Below are 18,047 nucleotides of genomic sequence, written 5' to 3' on the forward strand. Positions count from 1 at the left end.
TGAAAAATAGTTAATGAGATGAATGAGTTTAAATTTCTGTTATTTTCAAAGTTTAAAATAAATATCCGCTACAGTTGATATGAAAGTGCTGTTTATCAGAAGATTTAGTTCCCTATGCTACTAGCTAGACACTTCCCTTCTTAATAAACCTAATAAATTATAAATATAATCGCCATTATCAATAACTGAAATTACAAAGACAATCAAATATCGGATTGTCGAACTTGAATATCTCGAATACATGGCTAATGCTGAAGTCGGAATTCAGTTCCGTTCATTTCTTTTAAGGTTTGTACTATCCTCTAATCCACATTTATCATATTTTAAAACTAAGGTCAAGGTCCAAGATCGGCTATTTAAATTCTCTGATACCTCGAATAAAGTCCCTAATACTTCGACATATGGGTGATTGAATGTAGTTTTTTTTTCACTGTATATATATATTTCTGAAACAGTGATTAATTAAAAGTATTTATGATAAAAATCATTTAATAAGACTGTACATAATATTCATTTAATAAGTTTATATTAAATAAATTGGCCCGGCATGGTCAGGTGATTAAGGCGCTCCACTCGTAATCCGAAGGTCGAGGGTTCAAATCTCCGTTACACCAAACATGCTCGCCCTTTCAGTCGTGAGAGCAGTATAATGTGACGGTCAATCCCACTATTCGTTGGTAAAAGAGTAGCCCAAGAGTTGGTTGTGGGTGGTGATGACTGTCTATCTTTCCTCTAGTCTTACACTGCTAAATTAGGGACGGCTAGGGCAGATAGCCATCGAGTAGCTTTGCGCGAAATTCAAAACAAACCAATTAAATAAATTATTTTCAAAGAGGAATAAAATTTTAAAAAGAAGTTTTGAGCATAGATGACATCAACAATAATAATCTATCATGAACTTGGCTTTATTAAATTCTGGCAAATTTTCAATCATTAATGAATATGGCAAGGCTTGTGATCAATAGATAAGCAAAGGATCAAATCTAGCGTTTTCGGAAGAACACAAGCGGAAGTGTATCCGTATGAACGTGATTTCACAGAAAGATAAAACAACGATTTTACACTCTAGAATATTGTGTTGTATCTGATTTTGTTCTGTTTCTTTTTTCACCCACTAGGTATTTGGCAGGTCGCACACGTATAATGATGCCTAGTCAAGCCATAGGTTTAAATACATTCGTTACCTACTTTTCTCTACCTGCAGTCATCATCCTGTCCATTGCTACGATCAATCTGGAATCTGTTCACTGGAATCTATTGGGCGGTCTAATGTTGTCCAAAGTAATAATCTTTATTTCAGTTGCCGTCGGTACATTACTTCTTTGTAAACCTACCAACTTAGCAATGGCTGGACTTTACGCTATATTCTGCACACAATGCAACGATCTTGGTATTGGGATTCCCATTGGTAAGTAAATATTTCACATAAAAAACAGTAGAATCAGCAAATAAATAAGATCTCAGTTAGCATATTTTACAGTTCTACTTTAATAGAAAATGTACCATAAGCCTCTTTCAACAAGTTACAAAGATTCTGTGAAACGTATAAATAACTGTTTTACAAACGGTTAAAAAATACAAGAAATCTCAGTAACAAATTCAAAGTATATCTCCAAGAAAATGCTTGAATAAACGAAATTCAGGATCTTGCTACAAATAACTTAAATTACATTTACATTTTAGTCTTCCTGGAAATTAAATTATTAATGTTTTACAATTTACAAGAGAAAAAAACTAGTTTTTTTCAACATGCATAAAGATACGAAATTTTAAGTTTCGTAAAAATGCCCGTTTGTTCGCAGTGTCTTATCTCCACATTACAATTAAGAAAGGGCACACTTCTGGAAAAGACAAACGAATAGATACAAAAATATGTTTACATATATAAAAAATTACGGACTGAGAAATTATTGATTGCTTATCCTGATAGGGAACATCCAGCTTAGGTAGAAGGTAATATCTGCGTGTGTTAGTCGAACAATACATATATATATAATTGTTGAGGCTTACAAATTAAAGAATAATATTAAAAATAGAGCATAAGACTGTTAAAGCACATCTTTATGTTTTACGTTGTTTTTAAATTATTTAATATTGTACTTTCAGATATGTATAAATAAGCAAATATGAAAACGTATGTAAGCTATGTATTGCTATTAATTTTATATCAGTGTATGTATTTTCTTGTAGCAAAGTCCCAACGGGCTACTTGATCTATCTACTAAAGGGAATTGAGTCTCTGATTTTAGCAATATAAGTCTGAAGACTTGCCGCTGTCTTACCAGGAATATTTAATATCAGAAAATAGAGTTCGAATAGCTTGTTTTATCCTATATATTGCCATTCTTGTACTCTAAACTGTATTAAAAATGCGCTTTTCAGAATAGATTATAATGCAACTTCTTAACAAAACCATTGCGACAAAAAGTCACTTTTTCGTTAAGAAAAAGAATACCAGTATAACTCCACAAAACATGTGAGTTTCTCTTAACAACACCGAGTGTTTTTTAATAAAAGAAGTCATCCTGACTAAACAATTCGTAAATACTATTTTCCAACACCATTTTCTTTTCCATTTCTTTTCAAAGCAAGTTTATTGTACATTTTTTAAAAAAAGCGTAAATCGGGTTGATCATTTTTTCATCATTTGATATATTTGTTATCAATGGAGTGTATGATTTTTATTGTAAATCGAAAGTATGCTGTACTATTGATAGAAAATATAAAGCTGTTTTTAGTCTTTAAGCTTCTAATACAAATGAACTCTATTATAGGTTTGTTTGTTTGTTTGTTTTGGAATTTCGCACAAAGCTACTCGAGGGCTATCTGTGCTAGCCGTCCCTAATTTAGCAGTGTAAGACTAGAGCGAAGGCAGCTAGTCATCACCACCCACCGCCAACTCTTGGGCTACTCTTTTACCAACGAATAGTGGGATTGACCGTCACATTATACGCCCCCACGGCTGGGAGGGCGAGCATGTTTAGCGCGATGCGGGCGCGAACCAGCGACCCTCGGATTACGAGTCGCACGCCTTACGCGCTTGGTCATGCCAGGCCCTCTATTATTGGAACTACATTCTAAATTTTCAATCTATTCTTCTAGAAACTGTCAAAACTATTTTACACTAATGAATAAATTTAGCGATATATCCTACTGAGATAAAAACGTTTACTGTCACGTATTATAATTTAACTCAGACGAATCTTGGATTTATTATGTTATGAACTATGATTTCACATAGTTGGAGATTTTAATTTTAAAGATAATTGAATGTCAATTTGTATCAAATTTATCATATTTGCCAACAAGATTGATACACAATTTTCCTTCTTAACACCAATATATTTTAATCTGTTTGTTTTTTGGAATTTCGCACAAAGCTACTCGAGGGCTATCTGTGCTAATTTAGCAGTGTAAGACTAGAGGGAAGACAGCTAGTTATCACCACCCACCGCCAACTCTTGGGCTACTCTTTTACCAACGAATAGTGGGATTGACCTTCACATTATACGCCCCCACGGCTGGGAGGGCGAGCATGTTTAGCGCGACGCGGGCGCGAACCCGAGACCCTCGGATTACGAGTCGCACGCCTTACGCGCTTGGCCATATATTTTAATCTACAACAACCATACAGTTTATAATAACAGTTATTACAAGTAATAACTTCTATACATTTGTGTTAGAAACTTACAAACACTATTGAGTTTTCTATCTGGTATGGAACTGAATCTTTCATCGACGGTTGACAGAGAGCGAATTGAGTCTATGTTTATACATAGATACACTTCATATGGCGGGTTTCCTAGTTAAATCTATTCTTGTCTGGTCTCACCGACGAAAATATCTAATGTCCTCGTAGAAATAATAACGTCCAAAGTTAATTCTCTTAAATTAAATAGTTTGTAATGTTTGAAATCTGTTAACGTTCCTGATCATATATCTGTAGTTTTCCGATTAGTAGTATCTTATCACAATTATAGTTTCCGAGGTTTATAGTGTACTGACTTTAGCGACACAACAATATTATATTCTATCCCCTCATGTTTGGGGTGGCTACTTTTTCGAAAATTTATCTGGAAATAATAGTGGTAGTTACGTACATTTATATACACATTATTGATTCGTACGTTTGAGAAGAGCCCGGCATGGCCAAACGTGTTAAGGCGTTCCACTCCTAATCTGAGGGTCGCGGGTTCGAATCCCGGTCGCTCCAAACATGTTCGCCTTTTTAGCCGTGAGGGCGTTATAATATGATGACCAATTCCACTGTTCGTTGGTAAAAGAGTAGCCCAAGAGTTGGTGGTGGGTGGTGATGACTAGCCACCTTCCCTCTAGTCTTACACTGCTAAATTAGGGACGGCTAGCGGAGATAGCCCTCGAGTAGCTTTCCCCGAAATTTAAAAAAAAAAAAATGTTCGAGAATTTCTACAAATTTAGAGAATAGGCGGAATTTGCCTATAAACATTTAACAATATAAGTTACATACATGTCTAAATATATATTAAACTGAAAAAAACATAGACATTAAAAAATATTAAATCCGTTACAATTATAGCTTTCAATACTGACTGTAGCAAACCAACAATGTTATTTTAACTGTCTCTTGACTTTTCGATTTATGAGTTTTAGAGGAGATTTTCCAGAAATTTCAGCTGAGGCAACAATTCTGGTATTTTACATACACACATCGTACATTATTGATTCTTACGTTTGAAAATCTTCTGCAAATTTAAATAACAGGCGGGACTTTCATAATACACATTTAACAATATAAGTTACATGCATTTTCAAACATATATTAAATCGGAAATAACCTATATAGTAAAATAAATATATACTATTAAATCCGTTATATTACACACCTTTAAGTTTGTTCTGTTTTACTCAAATTATATTCGACCAAAAGCACATCTTTTACCCATATGATTTTGATGCCTGATAGGGATCACAAAAATATCGCAGTTTAGGTATAAAATTACAATTTATTATGTATGCTATCTAACAACTTGGTTTTAGTTTTATAATTCGCATTATCCCAATAGATTAGAGAGCTAAACCATTACAGTGTCTGTACGTGTGGTAATATATTTATGATAATGAAAAGAAAGCGAAACTTTTCCCCCGGACATGACCAAATACCAAATATTATTCTCAAAAAAAGTTCCACTCTCCTACTACAACACCTCACAAACATCATGAACATTTCATTAGCGACAGGGTATTACCCTGACACATGGAAAAAAGCCATCATAACAACGATCCCCAAGAAACAAACTAACAGAACAAATCCAGATAATTTCCGCCCCATCAGTCTGTTAAGCTGCCTTGGCAAACTGATGGAGAGAGTTATCTCCAACCGTCTCCTCCATTTTTGCGAATCAAACATCATCCTTCCAGAATCTCAAAATGCCTCCAGAAAAAATAGACAAACAACAGATCACCTCACACGACTCACCGAATCAATATACAAAGCTTACAACAACAATCAAGTAACCATCGGGGTATTCCTAGATGTCAAAAAAAGCATTCGACAGCGTTTGGCACAATGCCATCATATACAAACTAAACCACCTACAAATAAATCCTACGATAGTCAAATGGATTTCAAATTTTTTAACCAATAGAACAGCACAAGTAAAAGTCAATAAAACCATATCCAAATTATTTAATATAACGGCAGGAGTGCCCCAAGGATCAGTCCTCTCTCCACTTCTTTACATAATTTTCGTCAGTGACATACCTTTTCCAAATCTAACATACACACACAATTCACAATACGCAGATGACATCGCAATCTGGAGCACCTCCAGAAACCCAGTAATGGCCATGTCTCGCGTACAAGAATCACTAAACAACGTCTCAACATGGAGCAACAAGTGGAGGGTCGTGTTAAATCCGACAAAAACACAAGCAATCACCTTCTATAGAAAACTAAAGAAGCAAAGAAAAATCTAGAAAAATAAATCTATCACTTGGAAACACAACCATCAACATGAGCAAAACATCACATTCCTTGGCGTCACTTTCGACACAAAACTAACATGGAAAAAACACATAAACAATATACACTCATCAATAAGAAAAGGATTTCATATCTAAAGACTATAACTGGTAAACAATCAAAATGCGCACCGAACACCATTATACAAATATACAAGGCTTACATCCGTCCACTAATAGAGTACGGATGTCAAGTAACATATAATGTCAAACAACACACTCCAAAAAATCCAAGTGCAACAAAACAAAATATTAAAATCCGCATTCAGTTTACCATCTTTTACACCAACAAATTATCTACACCAAATTAGTAATTTACCAACTATAAGAGATAGAATAACAGAACTTTCTCTGAAATATTATCGAAAAGCAGAAAACAGAAACAAACTAACGGCATCACTACACAAATTATCAAGTGCACCAACAAAATACATATCACCATACAACATATTTCAAGAATCACAATCCACTCAACAAAGAGTCTAAATACATAAAACTATGTTATTAACATGAATTCCTTTTTTTTCAGGTACAGGGCACACGACAGGCAAAACTTTCGGCGCCTGTCGTGTGAAAGTGGGTTTTCTCGGGGTACTCCCGTTTCCCCCCACATCAAAATCTTCAGGCATTGGATTTCTAGATCCCAGCCCAGGCAACCTTTTTGCCAGACCCAGAATCGGGCCGTTTGATTTGATCTGAACTTGAATGAATTACATTCATGTTCACATCTACCCAACTTTTTCTTTTCGAGACAGGTCCCGACCCTTCCTTCTTTCCACTGCTACCTTTGCCTCCACCCAAAAGACCATTTAGTGAGACATTCCCCACCCAAAAAGTCAAGAATAATAACGATAATTAATTTATTAAAATAATAATAAAAAAAAAAACACCACTTAATCCTAATAACAATCCACGAAAGGGGACGAAGAGGAACTACAAAGTTCCTGAACACCCCACTTGGAGAGAGAACTCTTCGGATTTCTCTCTCTCTAAACTGAACCCCTGCCACGTTAGTTTAGTTTAGTTTAAGCGAAACTTCAGACTGTTAGTGAAATTTCCTTATTTTGGTTAGCGTTTATTTTTATAATAATGTAGTTTTAGTTACAAAGTAAAGCATGGACTTCAATGCACAATTATAGGTTTAAAATTTGGTGACATGAAATTTTAAGCTTTATTTTATTTTTAAAACTACTAAAAGAACTTCAACTTCCAGTTTCTGAAAAAAAAAAAAAAACATACCAACTATTTCAATTCTAAACCTATTATAAGACCTTGCGTTTTTATATTTCGTTACTGCATGGGTTCAGTATTTGCAAATCCATGCCCACTGTGGACAAAGCACAAAAAGATACATTAGAAACAACATTTGAGCTATATTTTATACTATTGCGGTACAATAATAAACTCAGGTAATATTTGTTTTTATTACTTACATATCTAAAGTATCACATAAATTAAGAATTGACTCTCTTTAATACTTGTTTTTTCCACTTTTCACACATTTACAAACTTTTCAACTATAAATCCTCAGTATTACTTATAAATTTTTACGTTCTGTAAGTTACTTCTAGTCAATGTTTCCTTTTGTCTACAGAGTTATTGCACAGTCTCGTATCTTATAATAATTTGTTTGTTTATTTTTGAATTTCGCGCAAAGCTGCACGAGGACCATCTGCGCTAGCCGTCCATAATTTAGCAGTATAAGATTAGAGGGAAGGCAGCTAGTCATCACCACTCACCGCCAACTTTTGGACTACCTTTTTAATAATGAATAGTGGGATCGACCTAACTTTATTACGTCTCCACAGCTGAAAGAGCGAGTATATTTGGTGTGATGAGGATTCGAATCCACAACCCTCGGATTGCGAGTCAAGCGCCTTAACCACCTGGCCATGCCGGGCCTGTCATGTAATAAAGTGAATCTTTGGTTATTTAAAACATATCTTATGGTTTCAGATGTAAAACTTAAGTTTCATACATCTACACTACATGTTATTTTTTCTCTGTAAGCGTATGTCTGCAAATTCACACTGCTAGAAATCGAGTTTTCATACCCATAGTGAGCAAACTAGAGATAGTCCGTTGTGTAGCTATGTGCTTAATTTCAAAACAAACAAGCGGAAGCACTGCTTCTAGTAAAAAAGACATACCTGTCCGACTTTAAATTTTACACTAAAATGTTAGTTGAATGTTTTTTTTTCACTAAAGGATTATTCTAATTATTATTAATAGGCTATGACTGTCAGCATCAGTTGACATATAAGGTATAGCACGAATATGGTGTTCACTTCACAGTGTGTATTTAATAGCTTTTTAATATTAAATTAACGATTTTTTTGATATTTTTAAATAAAGGGTCTATCACTAATATTTGTAACTAATTGAAGAGTAAGCAAACAGGATCACATATAAAAGGTGTATTAAAAAAAAAAAAAAAATAAACACTCGGGTACTGTTGAATACCTGACTATTAGTTTTATGTTGTTTTTGTTGTTTGTTTTTTGTTCTCCTGAAGAAGAACAATCAACTATTCCAAATCGCTCAAATTTTGGATATTTTTAGAAATTCATTACACTGTTTATATGTGATCCTGTGCGCTACTCTTTCGTCAAGCATAATAATGATAAGTTATCTCTTCTTTCACCTTTACATTTTTTGAGATTCTGTTATTAAAAACCTCCATCAACACCTTCCTGATATTAAAAACCCATGTATTCTAATTAATCCCGTTAGTGTAGCCACCTAACTCGATCGTTTGAATGCTATAACTTTACTTCCACGATATGTTAAAAGTCTCAATTTTCACATAAGAACTAACGACCTAAAACCGCATTATTCTTCACATACTGTTTTTTAATGTTATAATGAACCCTTTAAAGAAAGAGTTCCTTGAAGTAGCAACTGCGAGTATTTTGCCGTTTTATACTCCAACCGTTCTATTTCAATGGAAATTTATATGAACAAGTTGAGCACTTTTCAAAATATCTAGGTGTTTTAAAGCGTTTATTCTAGTAATGTTCTTCTTATAGTTTTATTATATTTTACCGTAGCATTTGAAAATATGTTATAATTACCTCTTCTCGATTCTAATTAGCTTAAATTTTATTGGTGCGTTTTTGTTGTTCAGTATTAACATTTTATATATTATTTGTTTTTCTATTTTTCTCTCATTGTACTTAAACTACTATTCTTTCGGCATCTCACCAAACTTATAAAATGTCTTCTGTTACGCCCGGCATGGCCAAGCGTGTTAAGGCGTGCGACTCGTAATCTGAGGGTCGCGGATTCGCATCCCGGTCGCGCCAAACCTGCTCGCCCTTTCAGCCGTGGGGGCGTTATAATGTGACGATCAATCCCACTATTCGTTGGTAAAAGAGTAGCCCAAGAGTTGGCGGTGGGTGGTGATGACTAGCTGCCTTCCCTCTAGTCTTACACTGCTAAATTAGGGACAGCTAGCACAGATAGCCCTCGAGTAGCTTTGTGCGAAATTCCAAAACAAACAAACAAAAGTCTTCTGTTAAGTGAATCTACTTCGTTTCGTTTTAGAAATATTTATAATACATAATAATAAATTTTATGATTTAGCCTTCGATCATATATATTTCGTTTTTAGAAATTAATATTCTTGTTTGATATTTTTTGCAGTATCAGCCCTTTACGCCATCACCCAACCGATGTTTTCTCGTTATATGTACCTGCTAACACCTTTGACTTTGGCCCTCCTAAATCCAGTCAGTTTCATTCTTATGGAAGTTGAAAAAATTCGCCAGTATAACAAACAGGAAGCTTCAGCTTCTGATGATGATAAAAAGGAGAAGTCAACACAAAGTACTCAGTCCTCAACCTTTCTTCATCATGTTAAGCATCTATTCAAACTTAGTTGGGTTGTTGCTCTTGGAATCATTAAAAATCCTGTCATCATAGCTACCGTCTTGGGTATCATCCTTAACTTTTCTTTCCAATCCCAGTTACCTGACATAATTTACGTCATTCTAAAAGTAAGCACCGCTATACAGTCTAGTGTATGACACAGATGTGCTCTGAGTATTGTTATTCTTTTCTTTTAGTTGAATCCATCGGTGTGTTAGTATACAAATATATTGCAGACACTTTCTTAGAAACATCTCTATGATGTATAATATTATCAAATTCACCTTACGATAAATATCCCAAAAATTATAGGTAACGAGATGCTATGTAGGCTAATTATTTGGAGTTTGACTTAAATCCAGTTATTAATAAGTTTATTTCAAATCTGCGTTTACGGTTATGACTGGAGTACAAAAGTCACAAACGCAAGAAAATTTACAGTTAGAATAAAGGAGTCGGAAACTGAGATTCAAAACGTAAACATCACTTGAATTCAATATATTACGAAAATCAGCTACATCAAAATAACTCAATATATCTTGAAAATCTTCACTGTTAGAATGACTAAACTCTTTATCTGAGCAAACTCATCCCACTCGCAAGTAGATCTACCATTTCCTTAGATGAATTTTGTTGGCTAATTGCTATTCTCAGAATTAAAACAAAAATTAATTCACTAATTGATAATGATTGAAGATGCTAAATACGCAGCCTAATTTGTATTTTTTCTCGTATTCTTTAGATCAAACTACCAAGAGTCTTTGATTTTGTCCTAAAATTCTATTATAGAATTCGTTTTCTGCCTGTAGTGAGGTTAACATAAACTTTTTCATAGTTATCTCTCCTATTGCATGTCGATAACATAAACAGTTGGTTCTGAATACTGCCGGAATGCATCTTTGTATATGCTTGATATATACTTGCCCCTTCCCCAGTGGTACAGCAGTAAGTCTGCAGAATTACAACGATAGAAACCAGGTTTTTGATAGTGGGCCGAGTACAGATAGCCCCATGTGTAGCTTTTTGCCTAACTACAAACTACAAATAAACGTATAGTTCCTTTTTTGGACAAATGTGGACAGCTGTTTTTTATATTGAAAGTTTTATGAAAATTATTTCTCACTCCTTGAAACATTTGAAAATAGAGTAAAATACCTCAGATGCTTAACTTTGTAATAAAATTACCATCACTAAACCTCTACGTTTCTAACTTTTATCATAATATAGAACAATGCACACAATAACCTGACTAAATGTTCATACTCCGAATTATATCTTAGACCTTAGTGATAACCATTATTTATTTTGCTATTACATAATGCCATCGTTATCTGTAATAGTTCTTTGAAATATACATGAAAAACGGCTGGTTTTGTTTAAGAAAATTTGTTTATTTAGAGGAGCGAAGGTTCACAGAGAAATAAAGAGGTAACTGACCGATAGCTGACCACATATTTGAAGGGGTTGTGTAACTGAGTGTAGAAATGTAGAGGGTGTGCTTAGATGTTTGATTATATTTATTAATATAGGTATAAATGTGTTCCTTTGTATTGGGTTATTTTGGGCTTGAGTTTCTGTATAAGTAAGTCTTCTTTAATTTTGCGTTTGTTTATGTTTGTTTCTTTATTTAGTATTTGGGTGTTTTCTATGGTGTGTTTATTTAATTTGCAGTGCTCGAAAACGTGTTAAGATGACTTTTTGTGTTCTTTCATCAACATCAATAAGTTTCTTCCACAAACCGAAGAAAACATTATACGCACACACCTAGACAAAAAGCAAATTCAACTAACAAAAGTAAATATAACCCACGAATTAAAAAATTCACGAAACCATATACTGCTGCATACAATATACTCCCGATATCAGCAGAAAAATAACCAACATTTGGCAAAAACTAGTAACAAAATATGACATTACAGTTAATACCAAATTTATTCAAAAAACCAGGCACAAAACTAAGGTCTATGTAAAAAGTACACTGACAAACACCACACCAACATTATTTATAAAATATATTGTGATAACTGCCACGACTTCTATATTGGAGAAACGAGGAGAAAAAGGAAACCAGATTCAAAGACTAAATCTAATTATTATGTATGTGGATCACAAAGTGTAAGGATAGTCTCCTTTCAATTTAATTTAACACTCTTTCTAATTTGATTTGGGGAAAAAATACGCAGTTAACTTTTCTTCTGCAGCCACGTAAAGTGATTGTACTAACTTAAAACTAAGTTCTGCTACTTCCTACAGTGAAAGCTAATTGTTGTAAATTGTAAATCGTTTAGTTCGTTTTGTAATGTCTTTACTAATTTCAAGATAACTTTTTCCTTATGTATTATACAATATGAAGTCATATTATCTGAATTTTTTAAATAAAGGATCACGTGAGTACCAACGTCAAACCATTTCTCGATTGTTACTAATTCGTCTTGTAAACGGGTTACAACTAAACACAGTGTGGAAGTGGAGCATCATCGACAATTATCCATTTATCCCCATAAAATACAACATTTTTTTCTTTAACAAATACCATACCCACCTCACTTTTCACTGCATTTATTCTTATGTTCTGTCCAGCTGCAACTCCTACCATCAATATTGCAAGGGTCCTGGTATACCTAAGAATATATATCTTACTGAGTTACGTAATTATATCCTCTAAATTATTAAACATATCTTATATATACAAACATTCCACTCATTCTAGTTATGATTCCTCAAATAATCTATAATACTAATAAACACATTTACTATACTATTCTTCGTTCCATTGTAGTCAGTGTTAACTACTTTCTAGTCACTTCGTAGTGACTGTCTCCTAATTCTATGAGCCACTTCTGAGTGAGCTGATATTGGGCCATGTGACTTCAAATTATAATCGTGGGTCATTATATCACCCTGTATCGTCACTGTTATGCTTCATATGTTGAAAGTTACTTGCACTATTAGTGTTACTTACTGAAATACTCACTGTTGTCATTACTTCATCATATAATGCAGCACCATCTTTTTCTACGTCTTATTCTTCTGTATCTGTCCTTTTATCTTCAAGAAGAAATTCAGTTATTTATCTTTTTGTATGTCCACATTTTGTTCATCTATCTTTGTTTGGGCAGTTAAACTTTCATACTGGTAAGGTTTACATATTTTACTCTCCTTGACCTATTCATTAGTTGTTTACTTTATCCATAAATTTTTGGACCTAAAAATTAACTAGAATTGTTTATTTAATGGCATTAAACGATCCTTTTGATAGTTTTGCCAAGGTTTTAGTGTTTAATTTTTAACTATTGGTATGTATAACAGCACTTTGTCTCCTGATCTCATTTCAGTAACTTGCGCCTTTTTAACTTTCGTGTTTTTCTCTATGCTTATCAACTTCGGGCAAATGTTCTTTAGCTAAATCTAATGCTAACAACATCCCTTGGATTAATTTTGCCTTTTTATCATAATCCATGGCATAATTTACTTTTCTAAGGGCTACTATTTTCTGCATATCTAACACTATATCTTTACCATATAACAGAAAGAATGGATTTTCTTGAGTGAATTCATTTTCAGAACCTCTGTAAAGGAATCTGTGTGTCCCCTATTTTCTGATCCTTTACACATTATTGAGTGATCATGTCTAGGAAAGTTTTCTTTATCATTAGTTGCTGGGTGATAAGTGGAGGTTTCATTTTCTTAACACCTAGTGATACACAAACTTCTCTCATTAACTTAGGAATGAAATTAATACTTTTGTCTGTCAGTAAATCCTGGAGTGTACTGATTGATGTCATGTCTAACTACTATATGGTTCATGAATGTTTTGGCAGTTGTTTCTGCTTTCTAATCAGCAAGCATTATTGGCTCGAAAAATCTAGACACGTATGACTAATGGAATTATATCAGCTTCATTTAATGCATGAAAACTATTTTATGTCTTCGTTGGTTTACTGTGGAAGAACAGTATTGCACCCATTAAGTGAGTAGCGCCGTGTAGATCTACTTGTGTGAGTTAATCTGCTGCAGCCTCAAAATCTTAGCAAACCATTTTATGAACTACGGGCTATGCATCATCTTTTGTTATAGTATGTACGACAGTAGTAGTTATGTCTACGTACTTGTTACTTATATCGACTTATGCTACTAATATTACATAAACTATATCCAGCCTGTGTTAGTAACCTCAAAAATCCTGTATGACTGTACTACTTGTAGGATGCCTTGTAGGATAGTCGTTCATACTAAGACTTAAATCCAGTTATCAGTAGATTTATTTATAATTCATATTTACAGTTATGAGTGAAATGATTCACTAATTCGAAAAAAGTTACAGTTAGATGAAAGAATTGACTTGGAGACTGAGATTCATGACACAAACAATGCTTGAATTCAGTATATTACGATAGCTGGCTAAACCGAAATTACTGAAGGTATATTATTAAGATTCCTGTTAAAATTACCAAACTCTTCACTCTGTTCTACTAGTAAACTCAACAACGCCCATTATATTTCATAATATAACCAATAAGTTATCAAGTGAAATATTGTCAGATATAATTTACTGTATAAATTTTTCTTAATAGTAAGTGATTTACATCTAATCCTAACTGTATTGTTCGAGTGAGAGAGAAATAGCAATTATTACCTATATGAAGCTTGAATGGAATACGTTTTTAATGCTTGTCAGAGTTGAAATCTTCATCAGTGGTATCAGTTCAGGACTACTGGTTCTATAAGTGTGGCCGGGGATCTGTCCATTATGTTCAAGCATGCACAGTGGAACAGATACTTCATGTTCAAATATGTAAAATGAAAAAGACACGCTATATTTTGCTGTGTATCTTTTAACAAACACATTGAGCTCAGCTACATGTCGTCTGACAGACATGTTATATTTAGCTGTGTAAAGTGTAACAGACGCGTTATGTTTAGCTGTGTACAGTATAATAGACATGTTAGGTTTTGATATGAAAGCTTATATAGGTAGAAAGCAGAAAAGTAGGTAAAATCTATCTTTTTTTTTTTTTTTACTGGCCTTGATAGCATGATCTATTTTTAAGTTTTACTAAATTTGTTAAACACAAATTATTAACTGCCGTATGAAACTTGTATTTACTTGTGTTATCATACAAAGTTTTAGTTGTGATTATTAAGTTAGTGATATATTTCAGTTAAATTGAACTAAATACATTATTTTTTTATCTTCTTTAACTCTTTTTCTGGATTCTTTCATTTTAGGTCTTAGCTTCTACATTTTCTGGATCAGTGCTATTTCTTCTTGGAATATCCATGGTCGGAAAATTAGTCTTACTTCGCGGTAAAAGTTTATTCCTACCTGGAATGCTTTTTATCGTAAAAATGTAAGTTAAACATATATACTATTTCTTATTATCAAGAACATAATTTAACCACTAATAAGCTTTAGTTGTTGTTTTTTTCGTGATACTTCAAACAATAATTATTTATTTTCGCTTTCACAATTATGTATTTGTGCCAATTACTCAATGGAGTTTTGGTTATTTTTGATAGCTTCAGTTTTCATTCTTCGTTTTCTATAGGATAGCGTCTCCTTTTATTAACCATGCCCTCGTTGAAGCTACCGTGGATGAAGGTAACAATTCTCAAATATTTCTTGACTTCAGTCTTCTGTATGGGGTTATTCCACCTGGCACATCTGTCCTGTTATTTGCTAATCAGTACGGTTTACCAACAGATGCGGTAAGCACTTTAATACCATATTCCTTCGGTAAAATTCAGGGGGATAGTCAATATAGGGATATATGTGCATCAACTGAGTTGTTAAATTCTTAACGCACGTCGAAACAGTAATTAACAATAATCGTTACTGAACAATAGATAAGTAGAAAGTACAATAGTACCTCTACTTCTTTGGCAGTGTATTTAAAGAGGACTGATGAATGAAGTAGAACTTATTGGTTTGTACATAAAACTAAAATAATGTACGAATACTTATGTTTGGAATTACCAAATAGAAAAATGAAAGTATTATTACCATAAAAGTGGACAGCAATCTCTAGACTGAAAAATACAGTGAAATGCAGTACTGGAAGTTACTTGCATCTTAGTATGAGATTCATCTATAAGTAGGGAAATAATTGGAAATCAATGGTAGTTGACAGAAAGAAACAGGTGTATATTCACACATCTTGAAGAGAGAGAAACATGCTACATGAGATGGAAAATAGTCTGTAGCATATATAAAGTAAAACATGCAAACACTAAGTAGTCACATAGTATATAGAGGGTAGACAAAAAGTGACCTCTCTTGAAAATGTTAATTCATTATATCTTTTATTAGATAACAGAAAAATATGTTTTTTAGAATTTAATCAACAATATCTGTTCAAATATAAACTCAAATTCTAATGTTAACACTGATACGTAAATATATAAACTTTTGTTACATGTTTTCATAAAAAGTGTTATGCACGTGCTGTGTTTTCTTAGATCTTCTTATTCCAATTAGCATTACAAAAATAATTAAACAAGTTTCAAGTTTCTTTGCAATATTCGAACGCAAAAGTGAAACTCAAAACGACACAAACCAGTTTCACAAGTTAATATTTAGTCGAAATTCCTTGAAATTTCAGTACTGCTTCACATCGACGTGGCATACTTTCAGTTAATTTGTACAGATATTCCTCAGTGATTGACTACCATCCTTCTTTGAGGATTTTAAAAAGTTCGTCTTCCGTGTTTGGCCTGCAATCTTTCGTTAATCGGTTTAACTCAGTCCCCAAAGTGATATCAGATGATTGATCTGGCCATTCCATAACATCAGTTCTTTTATTTTTAAGGTATCTTTTAATGACTCCACAATTGTGGAAGACATGTCTGTTCTATTTTTATTGCGATACTTAGATCTTACTTATTGGCTCCAGTTTTAACCGAAATGACAACTAATATTTCTTTAAAAAAAGATTACACTAGTAATGAAGGAAAGGTAAGCTTGATAACATAGTACAAGATATTCCTTTCTTTAGGTGGCTCTATGGTATATAGCAGTTGAAATATGCACATAATAAACGTAGCAGGGACACATTTCAGTTACGCGTGGAACTGTTTGATTTTTGCTCATTTTTTTATTTATTTCCTCACAGCAGATATATAGTTTTCAATAGCATAGTTTTTTATATATAAACACTAGTTTTATGAATGATTAACACTTTTTTGAAATTGATGAAGTGTAATATGTTAAAGTATACAAATATATATCTTGAATGCTAATAAATTTTACTTACAGTGAATTTACTATGACAGTTTCTGTTCAACAAGTACAAATAATGCCTCACTGAGTGCTAAAAGAGAATAATTAAAATCCACAATAACAACAAGCAACAATACCTTGTACTTTCTTGTGTGATCATGGTATATATTCTGTTTCTTTTTCTCAAAGACAACAAACTAATCAGTCAAAAACATGTTCAAAATATCTGTTTGTTCCACTGCTAAATAAGGGACTTCAGCTATACTCTCGTGTATGTTCATGGAATGTTGGATTGGATAACAGAATAGGTTTTGGTAATAAAGTTAGTGTATGATATATTGTATTAACACATAGCTCATAGAGCTTTCTTATATCATAATTTGTAACATACTATTATAGATATCCTGCACTATGGTCATATCCACCTTCCTCTCGTTTCTGATGGCTTTTTTGGTAGCGAAAACATCTTTCCTGAAGGTTAGCACTTTAATACAGTACGCTGCAGAGTTGAAGAACACGATGTTTTATGTTGGCCTTTTCACCACGCTAGCTTGTGTAAGTAAAACTCACTTTACTTCAAAAACGTTTGAATACAATGCTACTTTATAGAAGAAAAATCAGTTTTATAGCTAGTATCCAAGCGTATGTTTAAATGGCTATTTAACAGACGGGGTTGGGGTTCCATAAAATATACAGGTACTGAATTATACAAACAGGGTGTACTGGTATTTAAAAACAAAAGTATCAAACTCGTAAAAAGAACAAATTTGTCGAAAGTATCCAGTTGGTTATTTTAAGTAATTTTTATGAATTACTTTTTGATTTGTTTGTTTGTTTTGGAATTTCGCAAAAAGCTACTCGAGGGCTATCTGTGCTAGCCGTCCCTAATTTAACAGTGTAAGACTAGAGGGAAGGCAGCGAGTCATCACCACCAACCGCCAACTCTTGGGCTACTCTT

The 18,047-nt window shown here is 33.4% G+C and overlaps 1 protein-coding gene across 1 annotated transcript in view; it reads left to right on the forward strand.

Annotated features, from left to right (window-relative positions):
• LOC143252932 (lysosomal cholesterol signaling protein-like) overlaps positions 1 to 18,047 on the forward strand; it is a 94,554-nt gene that overhangs the window by 35,262 nt on the left and 41,245 nt on the right. Inside the window, exons 4-8 of the mRNA XM_076505823.1 lie at positions 1,119 to 1,408; positions 9,646 to 9,998; positions 15,100 to 15,221; positions 15,420 to 15,579; positions 17,489 to 17,644. Of these exons, the coding sequence (XP_076361938.1) occupies positions 1,119 to 1,408; positions 9,646 to 9,998; positions 15,100 to 15,221; positions 15,420 to 15,579; positions 17,489 to 17,644 (1,081 nt within the window). The remainder of the gene's footprint in view (positions 1 to 1,118; positions 1,409 to 9,645; positions 9,999 to 15,099; positions 15,222 to 15,419; positions 15,580 to 17,488; positions 17,645 to 18,047) is intronic.

This window comes from Tachypleus tridentatus, chromosome 6, assembly GCF_004210375.1.
Source record: "Tachypleus tridentatus isolate NWPU-2018 chromosome 6, ASM421037v1, whole genome shotgun sequence".
Lineage (NCBI taxonomy): Eukaryota > Metazoa > Arthropoda > Merostomata > Xiphosura > Limulidae > Tachypleus > Tachypleus tridentatus.